Genomic DNA, 14,511 nt, shown 5'->3' with positions numbered 1-14,511 from the left:
CAGCCCATCCGTCGCCTTACAGAGCACCAATCACACACCAAACAGCAGCTCCATGTTTTATCAGATATAGAGGCATCACTGACAGCATGTTTCTGAATCTGTGCATCTCCAACAGAAATCTCTGCTCATAATTCGATATTCGATCTGCCGTAAGTCTCCAGAATAAAAACACAGCGGACAGGCGTGACGGCCACAACACGACCAGCCTTGTTTTTATTCACCCTGGTCAAAATCACTTCATCCATTAACAGTCAGGCTGCTGACAGTGTGCCGGAGGGGCTGACGGTCGGGAGGCTCGCTGAGGAGACGTGTAGTGTTGTGCCCCCTTCTGGTCATCCAGGATGTGTTTCTGTGTTTCTACACGTCAACAGAAGCCTGCGATGAACACATGAGACGTGGAGGCCTACTCACTGAAACCACAGCAGGTTTCATCTGAATCTACTACACAGAATCTCTAAGGCTGCAGGTCAGGACGTGTGATGTCATATCATAGAGGGTCATTCATTGGTGGTGAGTGTGTGGTGGACCCTGCCGTCCTGCAGCACAGCACAGGTGGTTTAGGGGCATTTCTGGCCACATTCGAGGTCCTAAAAAAAACTGTTTTAATTTAATTTCTCAAGATACAAATTTAATTTTTCAAATTCAATGTCCTTTTAATGGAAACTGTTTATTTCACCAGGAAAAAAAAATCTACATGGAGGATGAGGCTCACCTGTTCAGTAAACTGGTGTATTTAGATTACATTTACATATTTAAAGGACACAGCTGAAGTCTATTTTTTTTACTGCTGTCAGTCAATCCTGTCCTTGATCTATCTGATTTCTCTGCTGTCCAAAACCTTCAGGTAACACGAGAAATACGATCCAGGAGTCCCAGTTTGATGACAGATCTCTGAACCTGAAGGCGTCCCAGTAATACCAGTTCATAAAGCTCAGAGGCAGGACTTTAACTGGAGACTCGTCACAGTGTTGATCGTGAGTTTAGCAGTAGAAATTCTCTATTACTATTACGAAGTAGTATTTGCCTGCACTTGCCTGGCCTCTGTGATGTACAGTAGCTCGCCCTGAAACACGTATAATATATGAATATAGAACATATGCAGTGATTTGTTTTTGGGATGAGGTACAGCTGAACACTTTGTTGGTTTTTCATGGAAAATAAAAGAAAAGTGAAATAACACCAGAGTCCAGATTAGCACCGAGAGGCTAATAATGCATCTGAACATGTGAACAGAGGCTAACCTGGACATACGCCTGCTGGTTAGTTGGCTAACTAACTGGCTTGGCGTCGGTTTAAGGCAGAACTGTGCTGAGACGAGACGACCAGCTGTCACACATGAACTCATAAAACTCTGTTTCTGGCCTGGTTGTGGCTGCTGGTCGAACTGAAAACTTCCACTGATTAAATGTAATTCAAATGTCCAGAAAAACGCACGTGTACCTTCAGTTTCCCTCCCGCTCGCTCATTTCTTCCCTCATTCACTGGTCCTTTGTCTGCAGCCGGCGCTCTGTGGATGTAACAGTAGACTGAACAGAGTGTAATGAAAAACCAATTAGCTGCTTTTGGCACCAAACACCCAACACACTCATCCCACCTGAGACCGGCTTCGCATTAATTCTCCTCTCCCCTCGCGACCCAAGGCCTCCTCGTCCAGGCTTTAACTGCTTCTCATGGCCGTTTTGTGGCTTTCTTATTAAAAGACACGCTGACATGGCAAAGCATCTATTGCTTTGGCTGGAAATATGACTCCTGGACGAGCTGCTGCTGCTGCTGCTGCTGCTGCTGCTGCTGCTGCAGCGGCGGAGCCACAAAACTCCATTATTACCTCTATTCCAGCTCCCTCTTACAGAGCTGAGGAGAGCGGAGACACTGGTGGAATAGGAGGCTGATTGTGATTGATGGCTTCCCATTAGCAAGTCTGTTATCGCTCCGGCTGGGGGGAACGACCACTGAGTTGTAACACAACACATTACCTGAGTCTCTCTCCCCAGCCCCAGCCGAGAGCCGCTTAAATAAAATATAGACCCTCTCTCCGAGATCCTCATTCCCTGCTCAAGGCACTCCGACTGTTATCCCGTCAGCTGTGATTTGCTGAGCATTCCCACTCAATAAACACATCATTAGTATTCATATTAACTGGAGCTGGTGTTGGAGATGTCTGCAGCCCTCCGTCTCTCTCTGCTCTGCAGGCCTGGGAGTCCTGATTGTGGATGTATCTGCTGAAGCTTCACCAGCTCAGATTTTTTTTTTCCTCCTCCTTCTTCCTTTTCTCTTTGGTGCTCCCTGTCAAAATGATTGATTGGGACCAGGGCACAGAGTGTCCTGCATTACCCCAACAAATGATCTGGCCCTCGCTGGCAGACCTTGGCCAGAAAGAAATCAATATTTCACCATTAAAATCTATCAGAGGAGAGTTAGGGCAGCGGCTGTCAGAGGCGACGCTATCAAGCCGCTGCAACATTAAACCTGACACCTGCAGCACATGAGTAATCAATATCTAGTGGCTCACAGATCATTTGTGGTCACCTTTTAAGCAGTGATGGATGTCTCCGGGGGCAGTGATTCATGTTGTGACACCGTTTAACAGGGTTTTATTCCAGTTTAGACGGTCATCCCTCAGAGACGAGCTGGAGATGGAGCGCTGTGGTTCCCCGCTAACACCTATTTCATTGCATTCAGCCTGTCCTCAGCGATTACTGTGTGCCTTTTATAGGTTTTGTGCCCCGCTATGTGTGAAAAACACGTAAGTGAGTGCAAGGTCAAACTTTATGAGCTCCAGCTCCAGTGGCGGACTGAGCAAGTTTTACACGGGGTGTCAAAAAGGTGGCAGGAGGCTTTGGCAGGGCGGCGCAGGCTGCTGGGGCGTACACAGAAATCAGATAGTGAAATGTAAATCAGTGTTATGTTAAATCTGGCCCAGGTGATTCCACAGCTACACACAGGTGTGTGGGTTAGAATCCAGTGTTATTGTGGAAGCACATGATTAATGAGCACCGTGAACTACTGCTGCTGTGGAGCAGACCGGCGTATTGTTCATGTGAACGCCTCTGAATGGAGCTTTGTGTTTAATTATAGCCGGTCTGAACCACTGGAAATGTGCAAATGCATCAGGGCTTTGGTCTTACTGGGAGTCGAGCGCGGATCCATCGTCAGTGATGTTATATCTGTTTTACTGTGGAAAAGGTGACACTTCCATCCTCACCTGCACATGAAGCTCAGCGGCGCTAATGCTCAGGTGTGGCAGCGTTCACGCTGTGATCTGCAGCAGACAACCTGAAGACAGAAATTAAACAGGAAGTGATCATTGTTGATCCGCTCTGACGTAAACTGACCTGAAAACAGCTCAAAGTCAATATATTTCATGTTCTTCATCATCGGCTTCATTGATTTCTGTAAATATCTGCTTACTCTGAATCTGATGCAGCAACACGTTTCCAAGACCGGGAAAGTTGTGGAACGCTCCAAAAACACCTGTTTGGATCATTCCACAGGTAAACAAGGTTCAGAACTTTGTGAACACTTGGACTCAGGGACACTTCAGGAAACTGCTGTCAGTGAACAGTTTGATTATTGATGATTGATTCTGGTTTTCTGTCCAGACTTTGTTGGAATCAGGGTCTTGTACTTCGGGAGTGAGCGAGCGGCAGCGTTGACGGGTGCAGCTGACATCAGTGAAACGTTGAGATAACATCCAGGAAGGCTGTTTAGAGTCATAGATCCGAGGATGTTCGATGCCTAAACGCCGAGCAGGGAGCTCTGAGGGCAAAAGGTGGAAACTCACGTCAGTAACTCCACATTTAGACGAAGGTTAAGATGAAGCACCTGAAGCATCATATGAAGGATTATAGTGATGACCAAAACAAAAAATAAGCAGGAGCAGGTGTGTGCGGGCAGCAGCGATTGGCTCCCTTTAATGTTTCCTCCTCAGCAAATATGGCGAGCTCTCAACCTTGCCTCCTGACCCTCATTCTGCGAGAGGAGATAATTGCTTGTCAGGAATAAATAGAGAGATTAATGAATTCATTAGTGGTGGGGAGTTTAGCTCTTCGGAGCAGCACTTACCGCTATGACACATCACGCCTATTGTTTTACTAGCTAGTTAGCCTTGAACAATAACATTCACACAGCAAATTGCCTCACACACTCATGTAAACCACACAGAAACTGTGTCCTTATCCTGGAATTTAGCAATAATGCAAACAAAGGCTCCTTAAATCCCGATTATTCATCTTAATTACTTTTGTCTATACGAGCTGGTGTCTGTGGGAGCTGGAACAAGACAGGACACATTAATCCACATTAGCAGTGAACACTGTTCCAGTTGATGTGTGCGATTCTGCAGCGGCACTGCAGTTTGTGGTTCAGCGTTTGTGCCAGATATGTACCATCTCCACTTAATTAGCCGCAGCTTTAAATAGCTTTTAGACTTTTACTGCCGTGCAGACTCTGCTGGAACACTTTCATCCCTGTTTCCAGTTCAGAAATGCATTTATGATGGAAAAATGTTTTTATATTTCAGGGTTTGGATTAATGAACGGATGCTTTCCCTCACAGCTCAGCTCACAGATGTTCACTTTGAAATGATCTACGTGTGTTTGAGCATCGCTGTGCTGCAGTTTCACTGGAAAGCAGCTTTTATCTTTAAAACAGGTTCAGGTCTGTGAACACAACCTGTGAAATCGCAGCTGTTAATTTACTGTTTAATTGAGGACACAGGGAACTCCTTTTTATATCTTAAGTATCTTTCTTCTTCTTCTTCTTCTTCTTAAGAAAACAGGGACTTTGGCCCCTGAAGTTGAAAACTCTGACATGAAAATGGAACTCAAAATGTGTATGAATAATTGCATTAACGTGTTCAATGTTAAATTTATGTAAAAGATATTTTCAGTGAAAGTTTCTGCGAGTAAATTACGAACAACCATCCAGGAGGAGTTCAAACATTTTTGTCAGAAAACAAGTTTGAGTGTTGCTGTTAAATCGTACCACAGGGTCCGTGTTGGGGGGTCTTTTCCAGGTGTGAAGGTGCTCGATGGCCCCTGAACCATCCCTCCGTTTGAAGCCGCTCTGAATCTTCTGCATCTGAAATCTGAAATCTTCATTTTCCTTCCTTCAAACCGTCGCTCTCTCTCTTCTGTTGTGAGAATTTGGATTTCTTAGTCTCATTATTTTAGATTGATTTGATTTCTGTGACTTCACATCAATATTCAGGTTGTTTCTCTAATTAAACCTTTTATCTGTCTCTACTACAAATTTCATTCATGCTTCGTTATAATTGTTTAATTCAGATTTATTTATATTTTACATATTTTACATGCTGTCTCGTTTGTAACTCTTATTGCTGCAGCTCTCTTTAAAAAATGATTTCTGTAATATTGAGGCTAAGAAGGGAGGAGCAGATCTAACATGGACACCACCTACAGTCTGTCACATGTTGTCAGGTGGAGCTCAGATCTCCACCTGACGCCATGCGAGGTGCATGAAGAGAAACCACAGGCAGTTACCAAAAGGCCATGATCTTTATTCCACCAAACAAATTGCACATGTTCAGGTGTCAGAGGTCGTTTAAGTGAGCGGAGCTTTGAATCCCTGTTTAACCACAACACCACCCGCCCTAAAGGAACTACCTCTCATATTTACAGAGCTGATAGAAAACAAGCTCGCCCCAAAATGTTTTTCTAATCTCTATCATGGAAAATTACAAAACACTGTTTTTATAGTCCCTGTCTCTTAAATGCTGCAAATCTAATAATTCCAACATTTATGACAAATTCTTAGAAAAATGTCCCTTAACAGCTCCAGTCATACCTCGTGCAGATTACTCTGCAGGTTTTCATCCACCCAGCACACACCTACTGCGTCAGAGAGGCCGGCGAACAGGCTGAACACTGCTGAGCACAGTCTCTGCTGGATGAAGTCATGCAGCTGCATCAGAAGCGGCTCCTCTAGAGAATTATCCAACCAGAACAAAGGAGCACGAGCAGAACTGTGGATCCAGAGAGCCTGAACACACGGCTGCAGACGGGATCTTTTGTTCCTGACAATACCTCAAACTCACCTGAGTCTCCTTTCTGAGCCGCTGAAAACGTAATGCAAACATCAGTTTACTGTTTCTAACATGTGCGTTAAATGTGAAATATTAAGCTCCGACAGTCGGAGGATCAAACATACGATCACAGATTATTTGATTCTACCTGTCTCCATTATCTCATGTATTTCAGGTATTTAACACTATGAAGACAGTCAGAGGGGAAATTTGGCATTCAGGCTGTTCTGGGCAAAGCAAACGCTGCTTTCTGCCCATTTTCAGCGGGAAACTGAGAAGGCTACAGATACATATTTGGACAGATGTTCCTCCCTGAAATGAAAAACATCCTAATTTAAAAAGATGTCTTACTGTCTTAAAAGTGAAGCCAGTGTTGGTGTATGGATGAAACTCGTTTCCACAGCCTGACGTCCTTCATATGTACAAACACAAAGCCTCTAAAGCTCCATGAGTCCTTTCACTCTTTGGATCTGATCATACTGTACACGTCAGGCTGGAACCCAGAGTGTCCTCACGGCCACACCACCATTCCTTTATCACACAATCTCAATGTAGATATAAGCTAATAATTACATAGAACCAACCGGTCTGGGGTGCGATGCGTATCTTGGATATAAACGTTAACTAGGCTGTGTGTTCTCCACTGATGTGTGGAGGATGTGGAGGAAGCAGCAGATAAGAGCAGACTTTCAAACTGATCCCCTGTGACTGTGTTTGGCACAATGGAGCCAAAGGTTTCAAACATTGGAGCTGATCTGAGGGACGATAGACGCCTCGCCGCTAATCCCTTTCCAGGTAAGTAGAGATAAACTGCACCAAAGAAAAAACACATTAGACTCTGCTCTCACTGCTCCCCTCGGCTCAGGTGAGACCACGGCCGGCGGCCACGCCGACTGCCAATCAAAAATACTGTTTTGTCCAGCAGAAAGCACCAGGTGGCCAATCAGGAGCTCAGGACTGGTCTGACGTGCCTGAGCGGCTCGTACGGGGCCAGTTGGTCCTGGTCTACGCTGCATGAAGATGTTCTCTGATCCTCCGGCTTCAGGGTGGTGCAAAGTCCTGACGGAGCGAAGAGTTCCTTCAGTCCTGATGAGTCTTTTCCTGAATGAATTTATATTCATACTGAAAAACGAAACAGAAGAGCAGGAAAAACCTTTAGACACAGATCTGCCCAATCAGAAACCACAGTTCTGGCTAAGGCTATTTCCTGAAATGATTCTGGTTTCTTACCAAGGCTAGCTGCCGTCCGATGTTCCCCATCGTTATAACGCCCGCAAAGAAGATGCACGGTAACCAGGAGCGGATATACAGGAAATCTGGAGAAGTATACCTGAGCAGAGAGGAAGCACATGACTTCAAACGACGTATGACTCTGACCTTCCAGCTACACTTTGATCAGATTATCTTTGACCAAGATAGCATCAAAAGCATCAACACAGTGAAGATCTCAAATGATCATAAACATAATGCAGTGTTTTTAAAGTCCACCTGAACTCCGATTTAGTCATTAAAACTGTATCAAACTGCAAAAATCCAGTGTTTTCTTTTCAGGAATTAGCCAGTAGCTCCATGCCGTACAGGTTAACGCTGCTGCCGCCACAGAGCAAACACACTGGAGGTACTGAATGACTGCGTACGATGCTTCCTGTTGTACTTTAGCTTGTGTTATCAAATTCTTTTTTTCTCGGTTGTGATTCTGAATTTGTTTCTTTCTCAAATCCTCCGTATCCTCCTCCTCGTCCTCCCTGCTCATTGGTCCTGGATCGATATGTGAAGGTGTGGGGGGAACTTACTGAAAGACTCCATTGTAAACCAGGAGCTGGGTGGCCAGCGTCGCCAGCAGGGCGATGCTGACTCCCAGGCCGAAGCCGCTGCGGGAACGGTCGAACGTCCACCACAGGCCGATGGAGAGCGCAGCCAGAGTCAAAGACAGCTGGACGTTGTTGGCAAAGTCCACTTTCTGATAGAGGGGGGGGTCAAGGACCAGGCAGTCAGTGGCTGGCAGCTCCAAACTCTAGTTACATAACATGCTCCTCCACCTTTCACCTAGTTAGTCATCAAATGACGAGGGTCTTAGACCACCAGCATACAGGCAGGGTCAGAGGATTAAGGAGGTTGAAGGATACAGCACTGGCGTGGTTGATGCCCACAAACACAGCCACGCAGCGCATCACGCTGGACCACTCCCTCTTGAACTTGTGCGGCTCCCCCAGTCGTCTGTCGATGCAGGGGTACAGCAGCCCGATCATAGCTGTCAGGAGAGAGAGGCACAGAGAATCAACATGAAGGCAACACAGACCAGTTTCACATGGCACACGGGGTATTGTTTTCCTCAGAGTCGGCATCCAGACAGTATCCGTGCTGTTCTGACGGCACGCTCACGCAGCCATGGAGGATTACTGCAGGGGCCTACCGGGCACAGACGCAGGGGCCCAAAGTCTGTTTACAAAAAACACCACAAACGACCCGGCCACGCCACAAAACACAACACACACAAGTCTGGCTGTATGGGGGGGGGGGGCTTTTACACGTCTGTGCCGGGGGCCCATTGTCCCATAATCCCTCCATACACACAGCACTGTTTCAGACTGTCTGTGCATTGAAACAACTGCCTCATGCTCTGGATTAGCAGTCTGACATTAACACCTAACGAGCACCGAACGCGTCCCAACAAACACTTCAGTGCCTCCGTTGAACGCAGCACGATCTGATCTTCATCTGGAATGAAGCAAACCTGTTCATCAAAATAAGCTGCTGCCTGGACGTCTGTTAGCTGCTCCACATCAAGCCGCACAGTCTCGACCTCAGAACAGCTGCTTTTCCTCACTTCAGGGTCAGTTTCAGGCGCCTTGTGTGAAGGAATGCATGTGTTTGACAAACCTGAACGTGCTCTCCGCTCTTTGCAGTTCAAATTCTTTTCCAGCCTGACAGCAAAGCAAAAAGCTCAGTCACTTTGTGCTGACAATAAGAATAAAGATTTGCATCGCAGCTCACATCCTGATAACCTCGCACATAACGAGTGTGGCTTCAAAACAAATTAATTTTTGCATTGTCAACAAAATGCAGCAGCCCTCCCCTGAGTGTGTGTGTGCATGTGTGTGTGTTAGCAACAAGTGGAAGCGTCGGGCTCCTGCAGGAGGCGCGGTGTGTCTGGGGAGGAAGTGAGCCTCGGGCTGTTGTGCTTTGTGCTGAGCCTCTCGGGAGCAGCAGCACTGCGCTGCGCCTCCATCAGCTTCACACCCAGGGGACGACTTTTCAATAAGGCTGCAGAGTCGAGCCTGGTGGGCGTGTTGTGCATTCATATGTAAAGCTGTGTGTCTGTGTGTGTGCGGTTACGCTCCTGCATGGTCCTCATATGCTTGATTTATTATTATGTAACTGCATGAAACCATTTGAATTTCTGCAATCCGTTTGTGTTGAGCTCAGTAAAACACAAACATCTGATTTTATTTAAACTGAATTAGTCGTGGCGTCCACGTGACACAGATCAATTAATGAAGGACCACCACAACCCACCTTTGCCTTGTGAATCTTACTATTAAGCCATTAAATGCAGAATGTGCTGAGCTCTCCTCACAGGATTTGGGTTCTCCTCGTCTGAACAGGAGCTTCTGCTTCAGGTGGTGAAATAAATCTGTTGTATTTCCGCCTGTTGTTGATCCAGAGCTCTTACACTTCTGACATGTGACTGGTTTGCTGTCCATCTGAGCATCTGAAACTAAACCACTTCCTGAAGTCGCCCCTTTTTCGGATCTGACTCCTGAACTGCAGTCAGTGATAAAGTTACTTTCCCTTTCAGCCATGTTTGTTGCTGCTCTGCGTAACATTATGACACTGTTACATTGGAACATTGCCATTATTGCGATATGATTTTCTTTTTCTCACATTATAAATGAAAGCAGTGTTATCATTCATGCTAATCATTCATGATCTTCATTCATGATAATGCCGGTGTTGTTAGAATGAGAGCATCGCTGTGAAAATCTTCAGGTCAGACTGTCTGAAAATGTACATCATTATAAACACGTTTTAACAACTGCGTCTCCTCCCTCGCTTCCTTCTCCAGCATGAACTGACCTTTAAACTAATTATCAAAGTCTTCTTTAATCACTTCATGTGTTCACTGTGGCTGAACTGCCTCTTGATGTGACCTAAAGCGCTTTGGTTTGCACTTTGATGCCACGTGCTGAATTGAAGTGTCACTTAACGTGTTTATAAAAGGTGGGAAATCTTACAAAGGTCTCCTGGCCACCGGCCGGCTGGAAAGATGAAACCAGTCAGGACTTTTTTAATCCATGTGTGGAGAGTGTTCACATACCAGAGGCCGTGCCACAGCATGGCGGCACCCACCAGGCCGAGGAGAAGATGCTGCTGATGACATCGGGGGGAAAGAGGGTGACGTTTCTCTGCACCTGAAGCAAGTTCAGCACCAGGGCCAGGAAGACGCCCACAGAGAACAGCAAGGTCCCTCGGATCACCAGGTTTGTGGTCCTACAATCAGGAGCACAAGGAGTCAGGACACCTCCCGCGTTAAGTTTGAGAGGTCAAACTGACACGATATGAAATCAGAGGCTCAAAGCACATTAAGACACTGAGCTGCTTCCCATGTCGAGCAGACTCCCACATTTCCTCCTACAGCTATGTTACATGCAGCAAAGACAACATCATAAAGGCATTGTGGGAGCTGTGGATTTAAAAACCACACCCCTGCCTTTGGTCACACTCTTCTTAAGGTTAGCTTATGTGGAGAAGATGCAGAGCTAACCTGTTGGTGATGACTGAGATATAGGGGCCCTGGGCAGGCCGTGGCGGCTGCCCGGACCCCGACCACTGCTGCTGGCCGCTGGTCACTGCGCTGTTGCTCATGGCTGTCAGTGTTAAAGACATTCGTAAGCCTCGGTCAGGAAAATATAAAACGGTGTGTGACGTCTATGTCCGCCAGTGAGTTCAGTGTCCTCCCCTGACATCCCAGACCGAGCTGAAAAACAGGACAGGGAATCAGGAAAGACTGAAAAAACTAATACAGGACTGACATCAAGCCATTTCTGTCATTTCAACACACACACACATACAGCACATCTGTTTCCCTCGCTGGAAATCATCAGTGGAAATGTTGCATTGAAAATGAATCTCTGACTGACTTAAGGGCTTTTTAAGATAAGCTTAAGGTAAAGTTGAATTTCGTCCCCAGGACGGAGACAAAGATAGAACGTGATGAAGAAAAACAAATTCAAAAATTACAATTAATCCTTATATATGTATTTACAACACAAAAAACATAAACTTTACTCATCATGAAGGCACAACCAACAAACACACATAAACCACAAACTGTACTCCACTGCTTAGTTATGTAACTTATTACATTATCAGTAATCTTTACTGTGCTGTGCATTCTCGTACTATTTTAACAGCATTTTTAACTGTATATGGATGCTGTATGTTATAGTCTGTGTGTATATACACGCTGTTTATTAGGTCCCCCTTTCAAAACTAATGTACAAAAACTACTACAGTCTAATAAACAAAGCAGCTCCAGAATTTCTCTCGAAATGATAACATTACCAACATCTATGGTTTTAGGTGCTCAGCTGATACAGATCATTTCATCAGAGAAAGGAATAACATGTTATTTCCAATTTAGCCTTGTGCTCTGCATAGTGCACACTGTCTCACTGAGTAACACTGCTTGTAAATGGTAAATATCGTGGTATTAACTGATGCTACTGTTGCTAACAAGTTGCATCACTTTTCCACACTTTGTACCTCATTAAATTAGTGATCAGGTAGTCACCTACCTGCATTCAGCTGCCTTCTGTTGGACTGCACTCACCTTTAGCCCCAGCCTGCGCCTCTCATGCAGTGATAATGAGAGGCACACACTGGGGATAGCTCGCCTCATGTGACTCTGTTTGGTCATCTGAGGCCTAACGGTGACACATTTCTCTTTATAACCGTCATGTCTGACAAGTTAGCTAGCAACACAGTCGCTAACTTAGAGCAACTAACTAGCAACTTGATGAACTTAGCCCGACGCTAGCCGCTAATAATCAAAGCAGTGTCAACAGCACCTGCCGGTCTTACACTACTTTCTGCTGATGACTACGTTTAAAAAAAAAAGCAACAAAACACCTCATTTAAACAGTAATAACGACCGAATAGTAGTGATGGCAGCGGATATGCTACGTTAGATTGACGTTACTTTGCTAACGTTAGCCTGATTATATGTGATAGCTAAGAGGCTAGCTAAACTGCTCATTAACCACGAGCCGTCGTAACAGAGAGGCTAAGCTCAATGCTAACTCTTACCTCATGTTGACAGAGACGTTCCACGAATACAGTTAAACATTTCACACGACATTTTAAATAGCTCAGCGAGTAATACCGGGCTCAAATACACGAAAACATTAATTAGCCTACTCTCCTTACTGAGACTACTTCCGGCTGTCTAAGCTGAATGAACAACCAATGGGCGTCTTAAGGCATGACGTAACCGCGTTACACATAGCTGACGTATCACGTGATAAGCGCTCACGGTCCATGGATTAGCCCGTAAAGGATTCCTGTAAACCTGCAGAGGTCACGAACAGCTGGATGATAGATGATAAAAGAGGTTCATGTTTAAATGCTCATTCTTAAATGTTACAGACTAACTTTCATTCACTGAATCTGGGAAATACATGAGCGAAATGTTATGTTTAAGAGCACTTTGTGTTTTCTTCCAGCGGTTAAATAACCATGTAATTTGAGGCTTTTTATAATATTTCTAAAATTGATAGATCTCCTAGTGGTTCGTGCAGCCTTCCAGCTTTCAGCCACAGAAAATAAACAGCTGAATCCTGAAGTCATTCCACACACACACACACACACACACACACACACACACACACACACACACACACACACACACGCTGTTTTCATCCACAACATATTTGATTTGCTCTTGTGGTCTAATAGGCTTACAGGGATGCAGAGGTGAGACAGTCACAGTGCGGAGTGGATCACTCTTAATCCTCAGTCCCATTTACACTCCATTCTGTATTCAGCATGCTGAGGCCTGCTGCTCCTGATGGGGTTTCAGGGATTATATGTGCCTACACAATAGTCAGAACATAAACAACTGTGACATAAAAAACATAGTTTTCATGGTACAGATTTTAAAAACCCCAGCAGAAAAAGCTCAGAGGGAGCAACTGTTTTCACCTGTGATGGTGCCAAAGGGAAAAAAAAAAAGAAAACAGTAACCAATTAGATTAGTAATTATTTATTTACATATTTACTGAAAGCTTCATTTAAAGCCAAATTAGATTTAAATATAACTTTGCCACATGAAAGTGGACTAAACTGTCTTTTTGACTGAGAACATGTCAGAGCTCACAGCAGCAGCTTCCAGCACTGAGGTCACTCCTCAGAGATGTTTCTAGATAACGTTAAAGTTACACTGACATGAAGAGGAGTTAACGATCTACAGCTGGATGCTCACATTAAACATGCTGGATTTTAAATATTTTGAGACCAAAGTTATTATTAGCCAAAATAAATAAATAAATAAATAAAAAGATTAAATGAAAATTAGAGACATGTATTTTGCACGGCTTGACTGATGAGCTTTGAGACGTGTGCCCAGTTTCATAACCATGCAAAAGGTAATTTCCTCAAAAAGCTCTTTGTCGTCTCAAACAGGCATTACTCAGACAAGACTTAATGATGCATTTGACTGGGAACTATTTTCAGGAGCGGATTAATCCACATTTGATGCTGTAGTGAGTGTTTGTGCACACACCATAACAACGTGTGTATATTCATTCTCGGGGGTTTGTTCACAGTAATAAAAATATTGTTAAGATGATTGTATAATAAACACTTTTCACATCCTTTTATGTTGTCATATCTTAAAGAGCCATTTTCATCTGGTCCCCACACTGACTACAAACCTTCAGGGCCAGCGAGAGCGGCCTGAACGTGGCTGCGAGTCACTGTCCTCACATCCAGGCAGCTGCAGTGACTAATTTATGCTTTTTCCATTTATTTTTTATCTAATAAGATGACTCGGCAGGTTCGGTACCTCTCACGGTCCCATGGGAGACTCACTTAACCCTAATAATGAGAGTGATAAAGGAAGTCTGGTAGGTAAGAGGAGGGTATGGGGGCTTTCAATTAGTTGTCAAGGGCTACTTGGAGGCCCCCTGACGCAGCCAGAGAGCAGCCAGGGATTCAATTCATCATCCTGCCTCTGCCAAACGCTGAGGGCCTTTTCATTATCAGACCACTGAGTCCCACTGTCGGCTCCGTCAGTATAAACGTGAGTGATGGCGTGCGCGGGGTGGGTTGTGGGTGTGGATGGTGATGGAGGGGTGGGGCCGGGCCCTCGTCGTAAATGTCATCCCCATTGGACCGTTGCAGGTCCCGGCTCCAAAATAATAGGCCCTGTGACCTCTCTGTTGTCTATAATTAACCTCTAACCCCCT

The 14,511-nt window shown here is 45.0% G+C and overlaps 1 protein-coding gene across 2 annotated transcripts; it reads right to left on the bottom strand.

Annotated features, from left to right (window-relative positions):
* Positions 1-4,767: 4,767 nt before the first annotated feature.
* insig2 (insulin induced gene 2) lies at positions 4,768-12,513 on the bottom strand. Of its 2 annotated transcripts, XR_013077939.1 has the most exons (8): positions 12,353-12,513; positions 10,809-11,021; positions 10,362-10,534; positions 8,170-8,294; positions 7,837-8,003; positions 7,274-7,373; positions 7,043-7,165; positions 6,894-7,012 (listed from the first exon to the last, which is right to left on the bottom strand). XR_013077939.1 is itself a non-coding variant. In XM_076746412.1 (7 exons), the coding sequence occupies exons 2-7, from the start codon at positions 10,928-10,930 to the stop codon at positions 7,124-7,126; spliced, it is 729 nt and encodes a 242-aa protein (XP_076602527.1). In that variant the 5' UTR covers positions 10,931-11,021; positions 12,353-12,513; the 3' UTR covers positions 4,768-7,123. The 2 variants fall into 2 exon arrangements, 1 of the variants encoding a protein (XP_076602527.1); XM_076746412.1 differs by having other exon boundaries at positions 4,768-7,165.
* Between the last annotated feature and the right edge of the window lie 1,998 nt (positions 12,514-14,511).

Source organism: Chaetodon auriga, chromosome 13, assembly GCF_051107435.1.
Source record: "Chaetodon auriga isolate fChaAug3 chromosome 13, fChaAug3.hap1, whole genome shotgun sequence".
NCBI classification, from domain to species: Eukaryota; Metazoa; Chordata; class Actinopteri; order Chaetodontiformes; family Chaetodontidae; genus Chaetodon; species Chaetodon auriga.
Note: the sequence above shows the minus strand (reverse complement) of the source record. Positions and strands in the feature narration are given on the sequence as shown.

Coding starts and splice junctions, on each gene's coding strand:
- insig2 (XM_076746412.1), bottom strand. CDS start 10,930: ATGTCTTTAACACTGACAGCCATGAGCAACAGCGCAGTGACCAGCGGC. Junction 10,535..10,808: donor ATCTCAGTCATCACCAACAG/GTTAGCTCTGCA, acceptor TCCTGATTGTAG/GACCACAAACCTGGTGATCC. Junction 8,004..8,169: donor GCATCAACCACGCCAGTGCT/GTATCCTTCAAC, acceptor CCCCTCTATCAG/AAAGTGGACTTTGCCAACAA.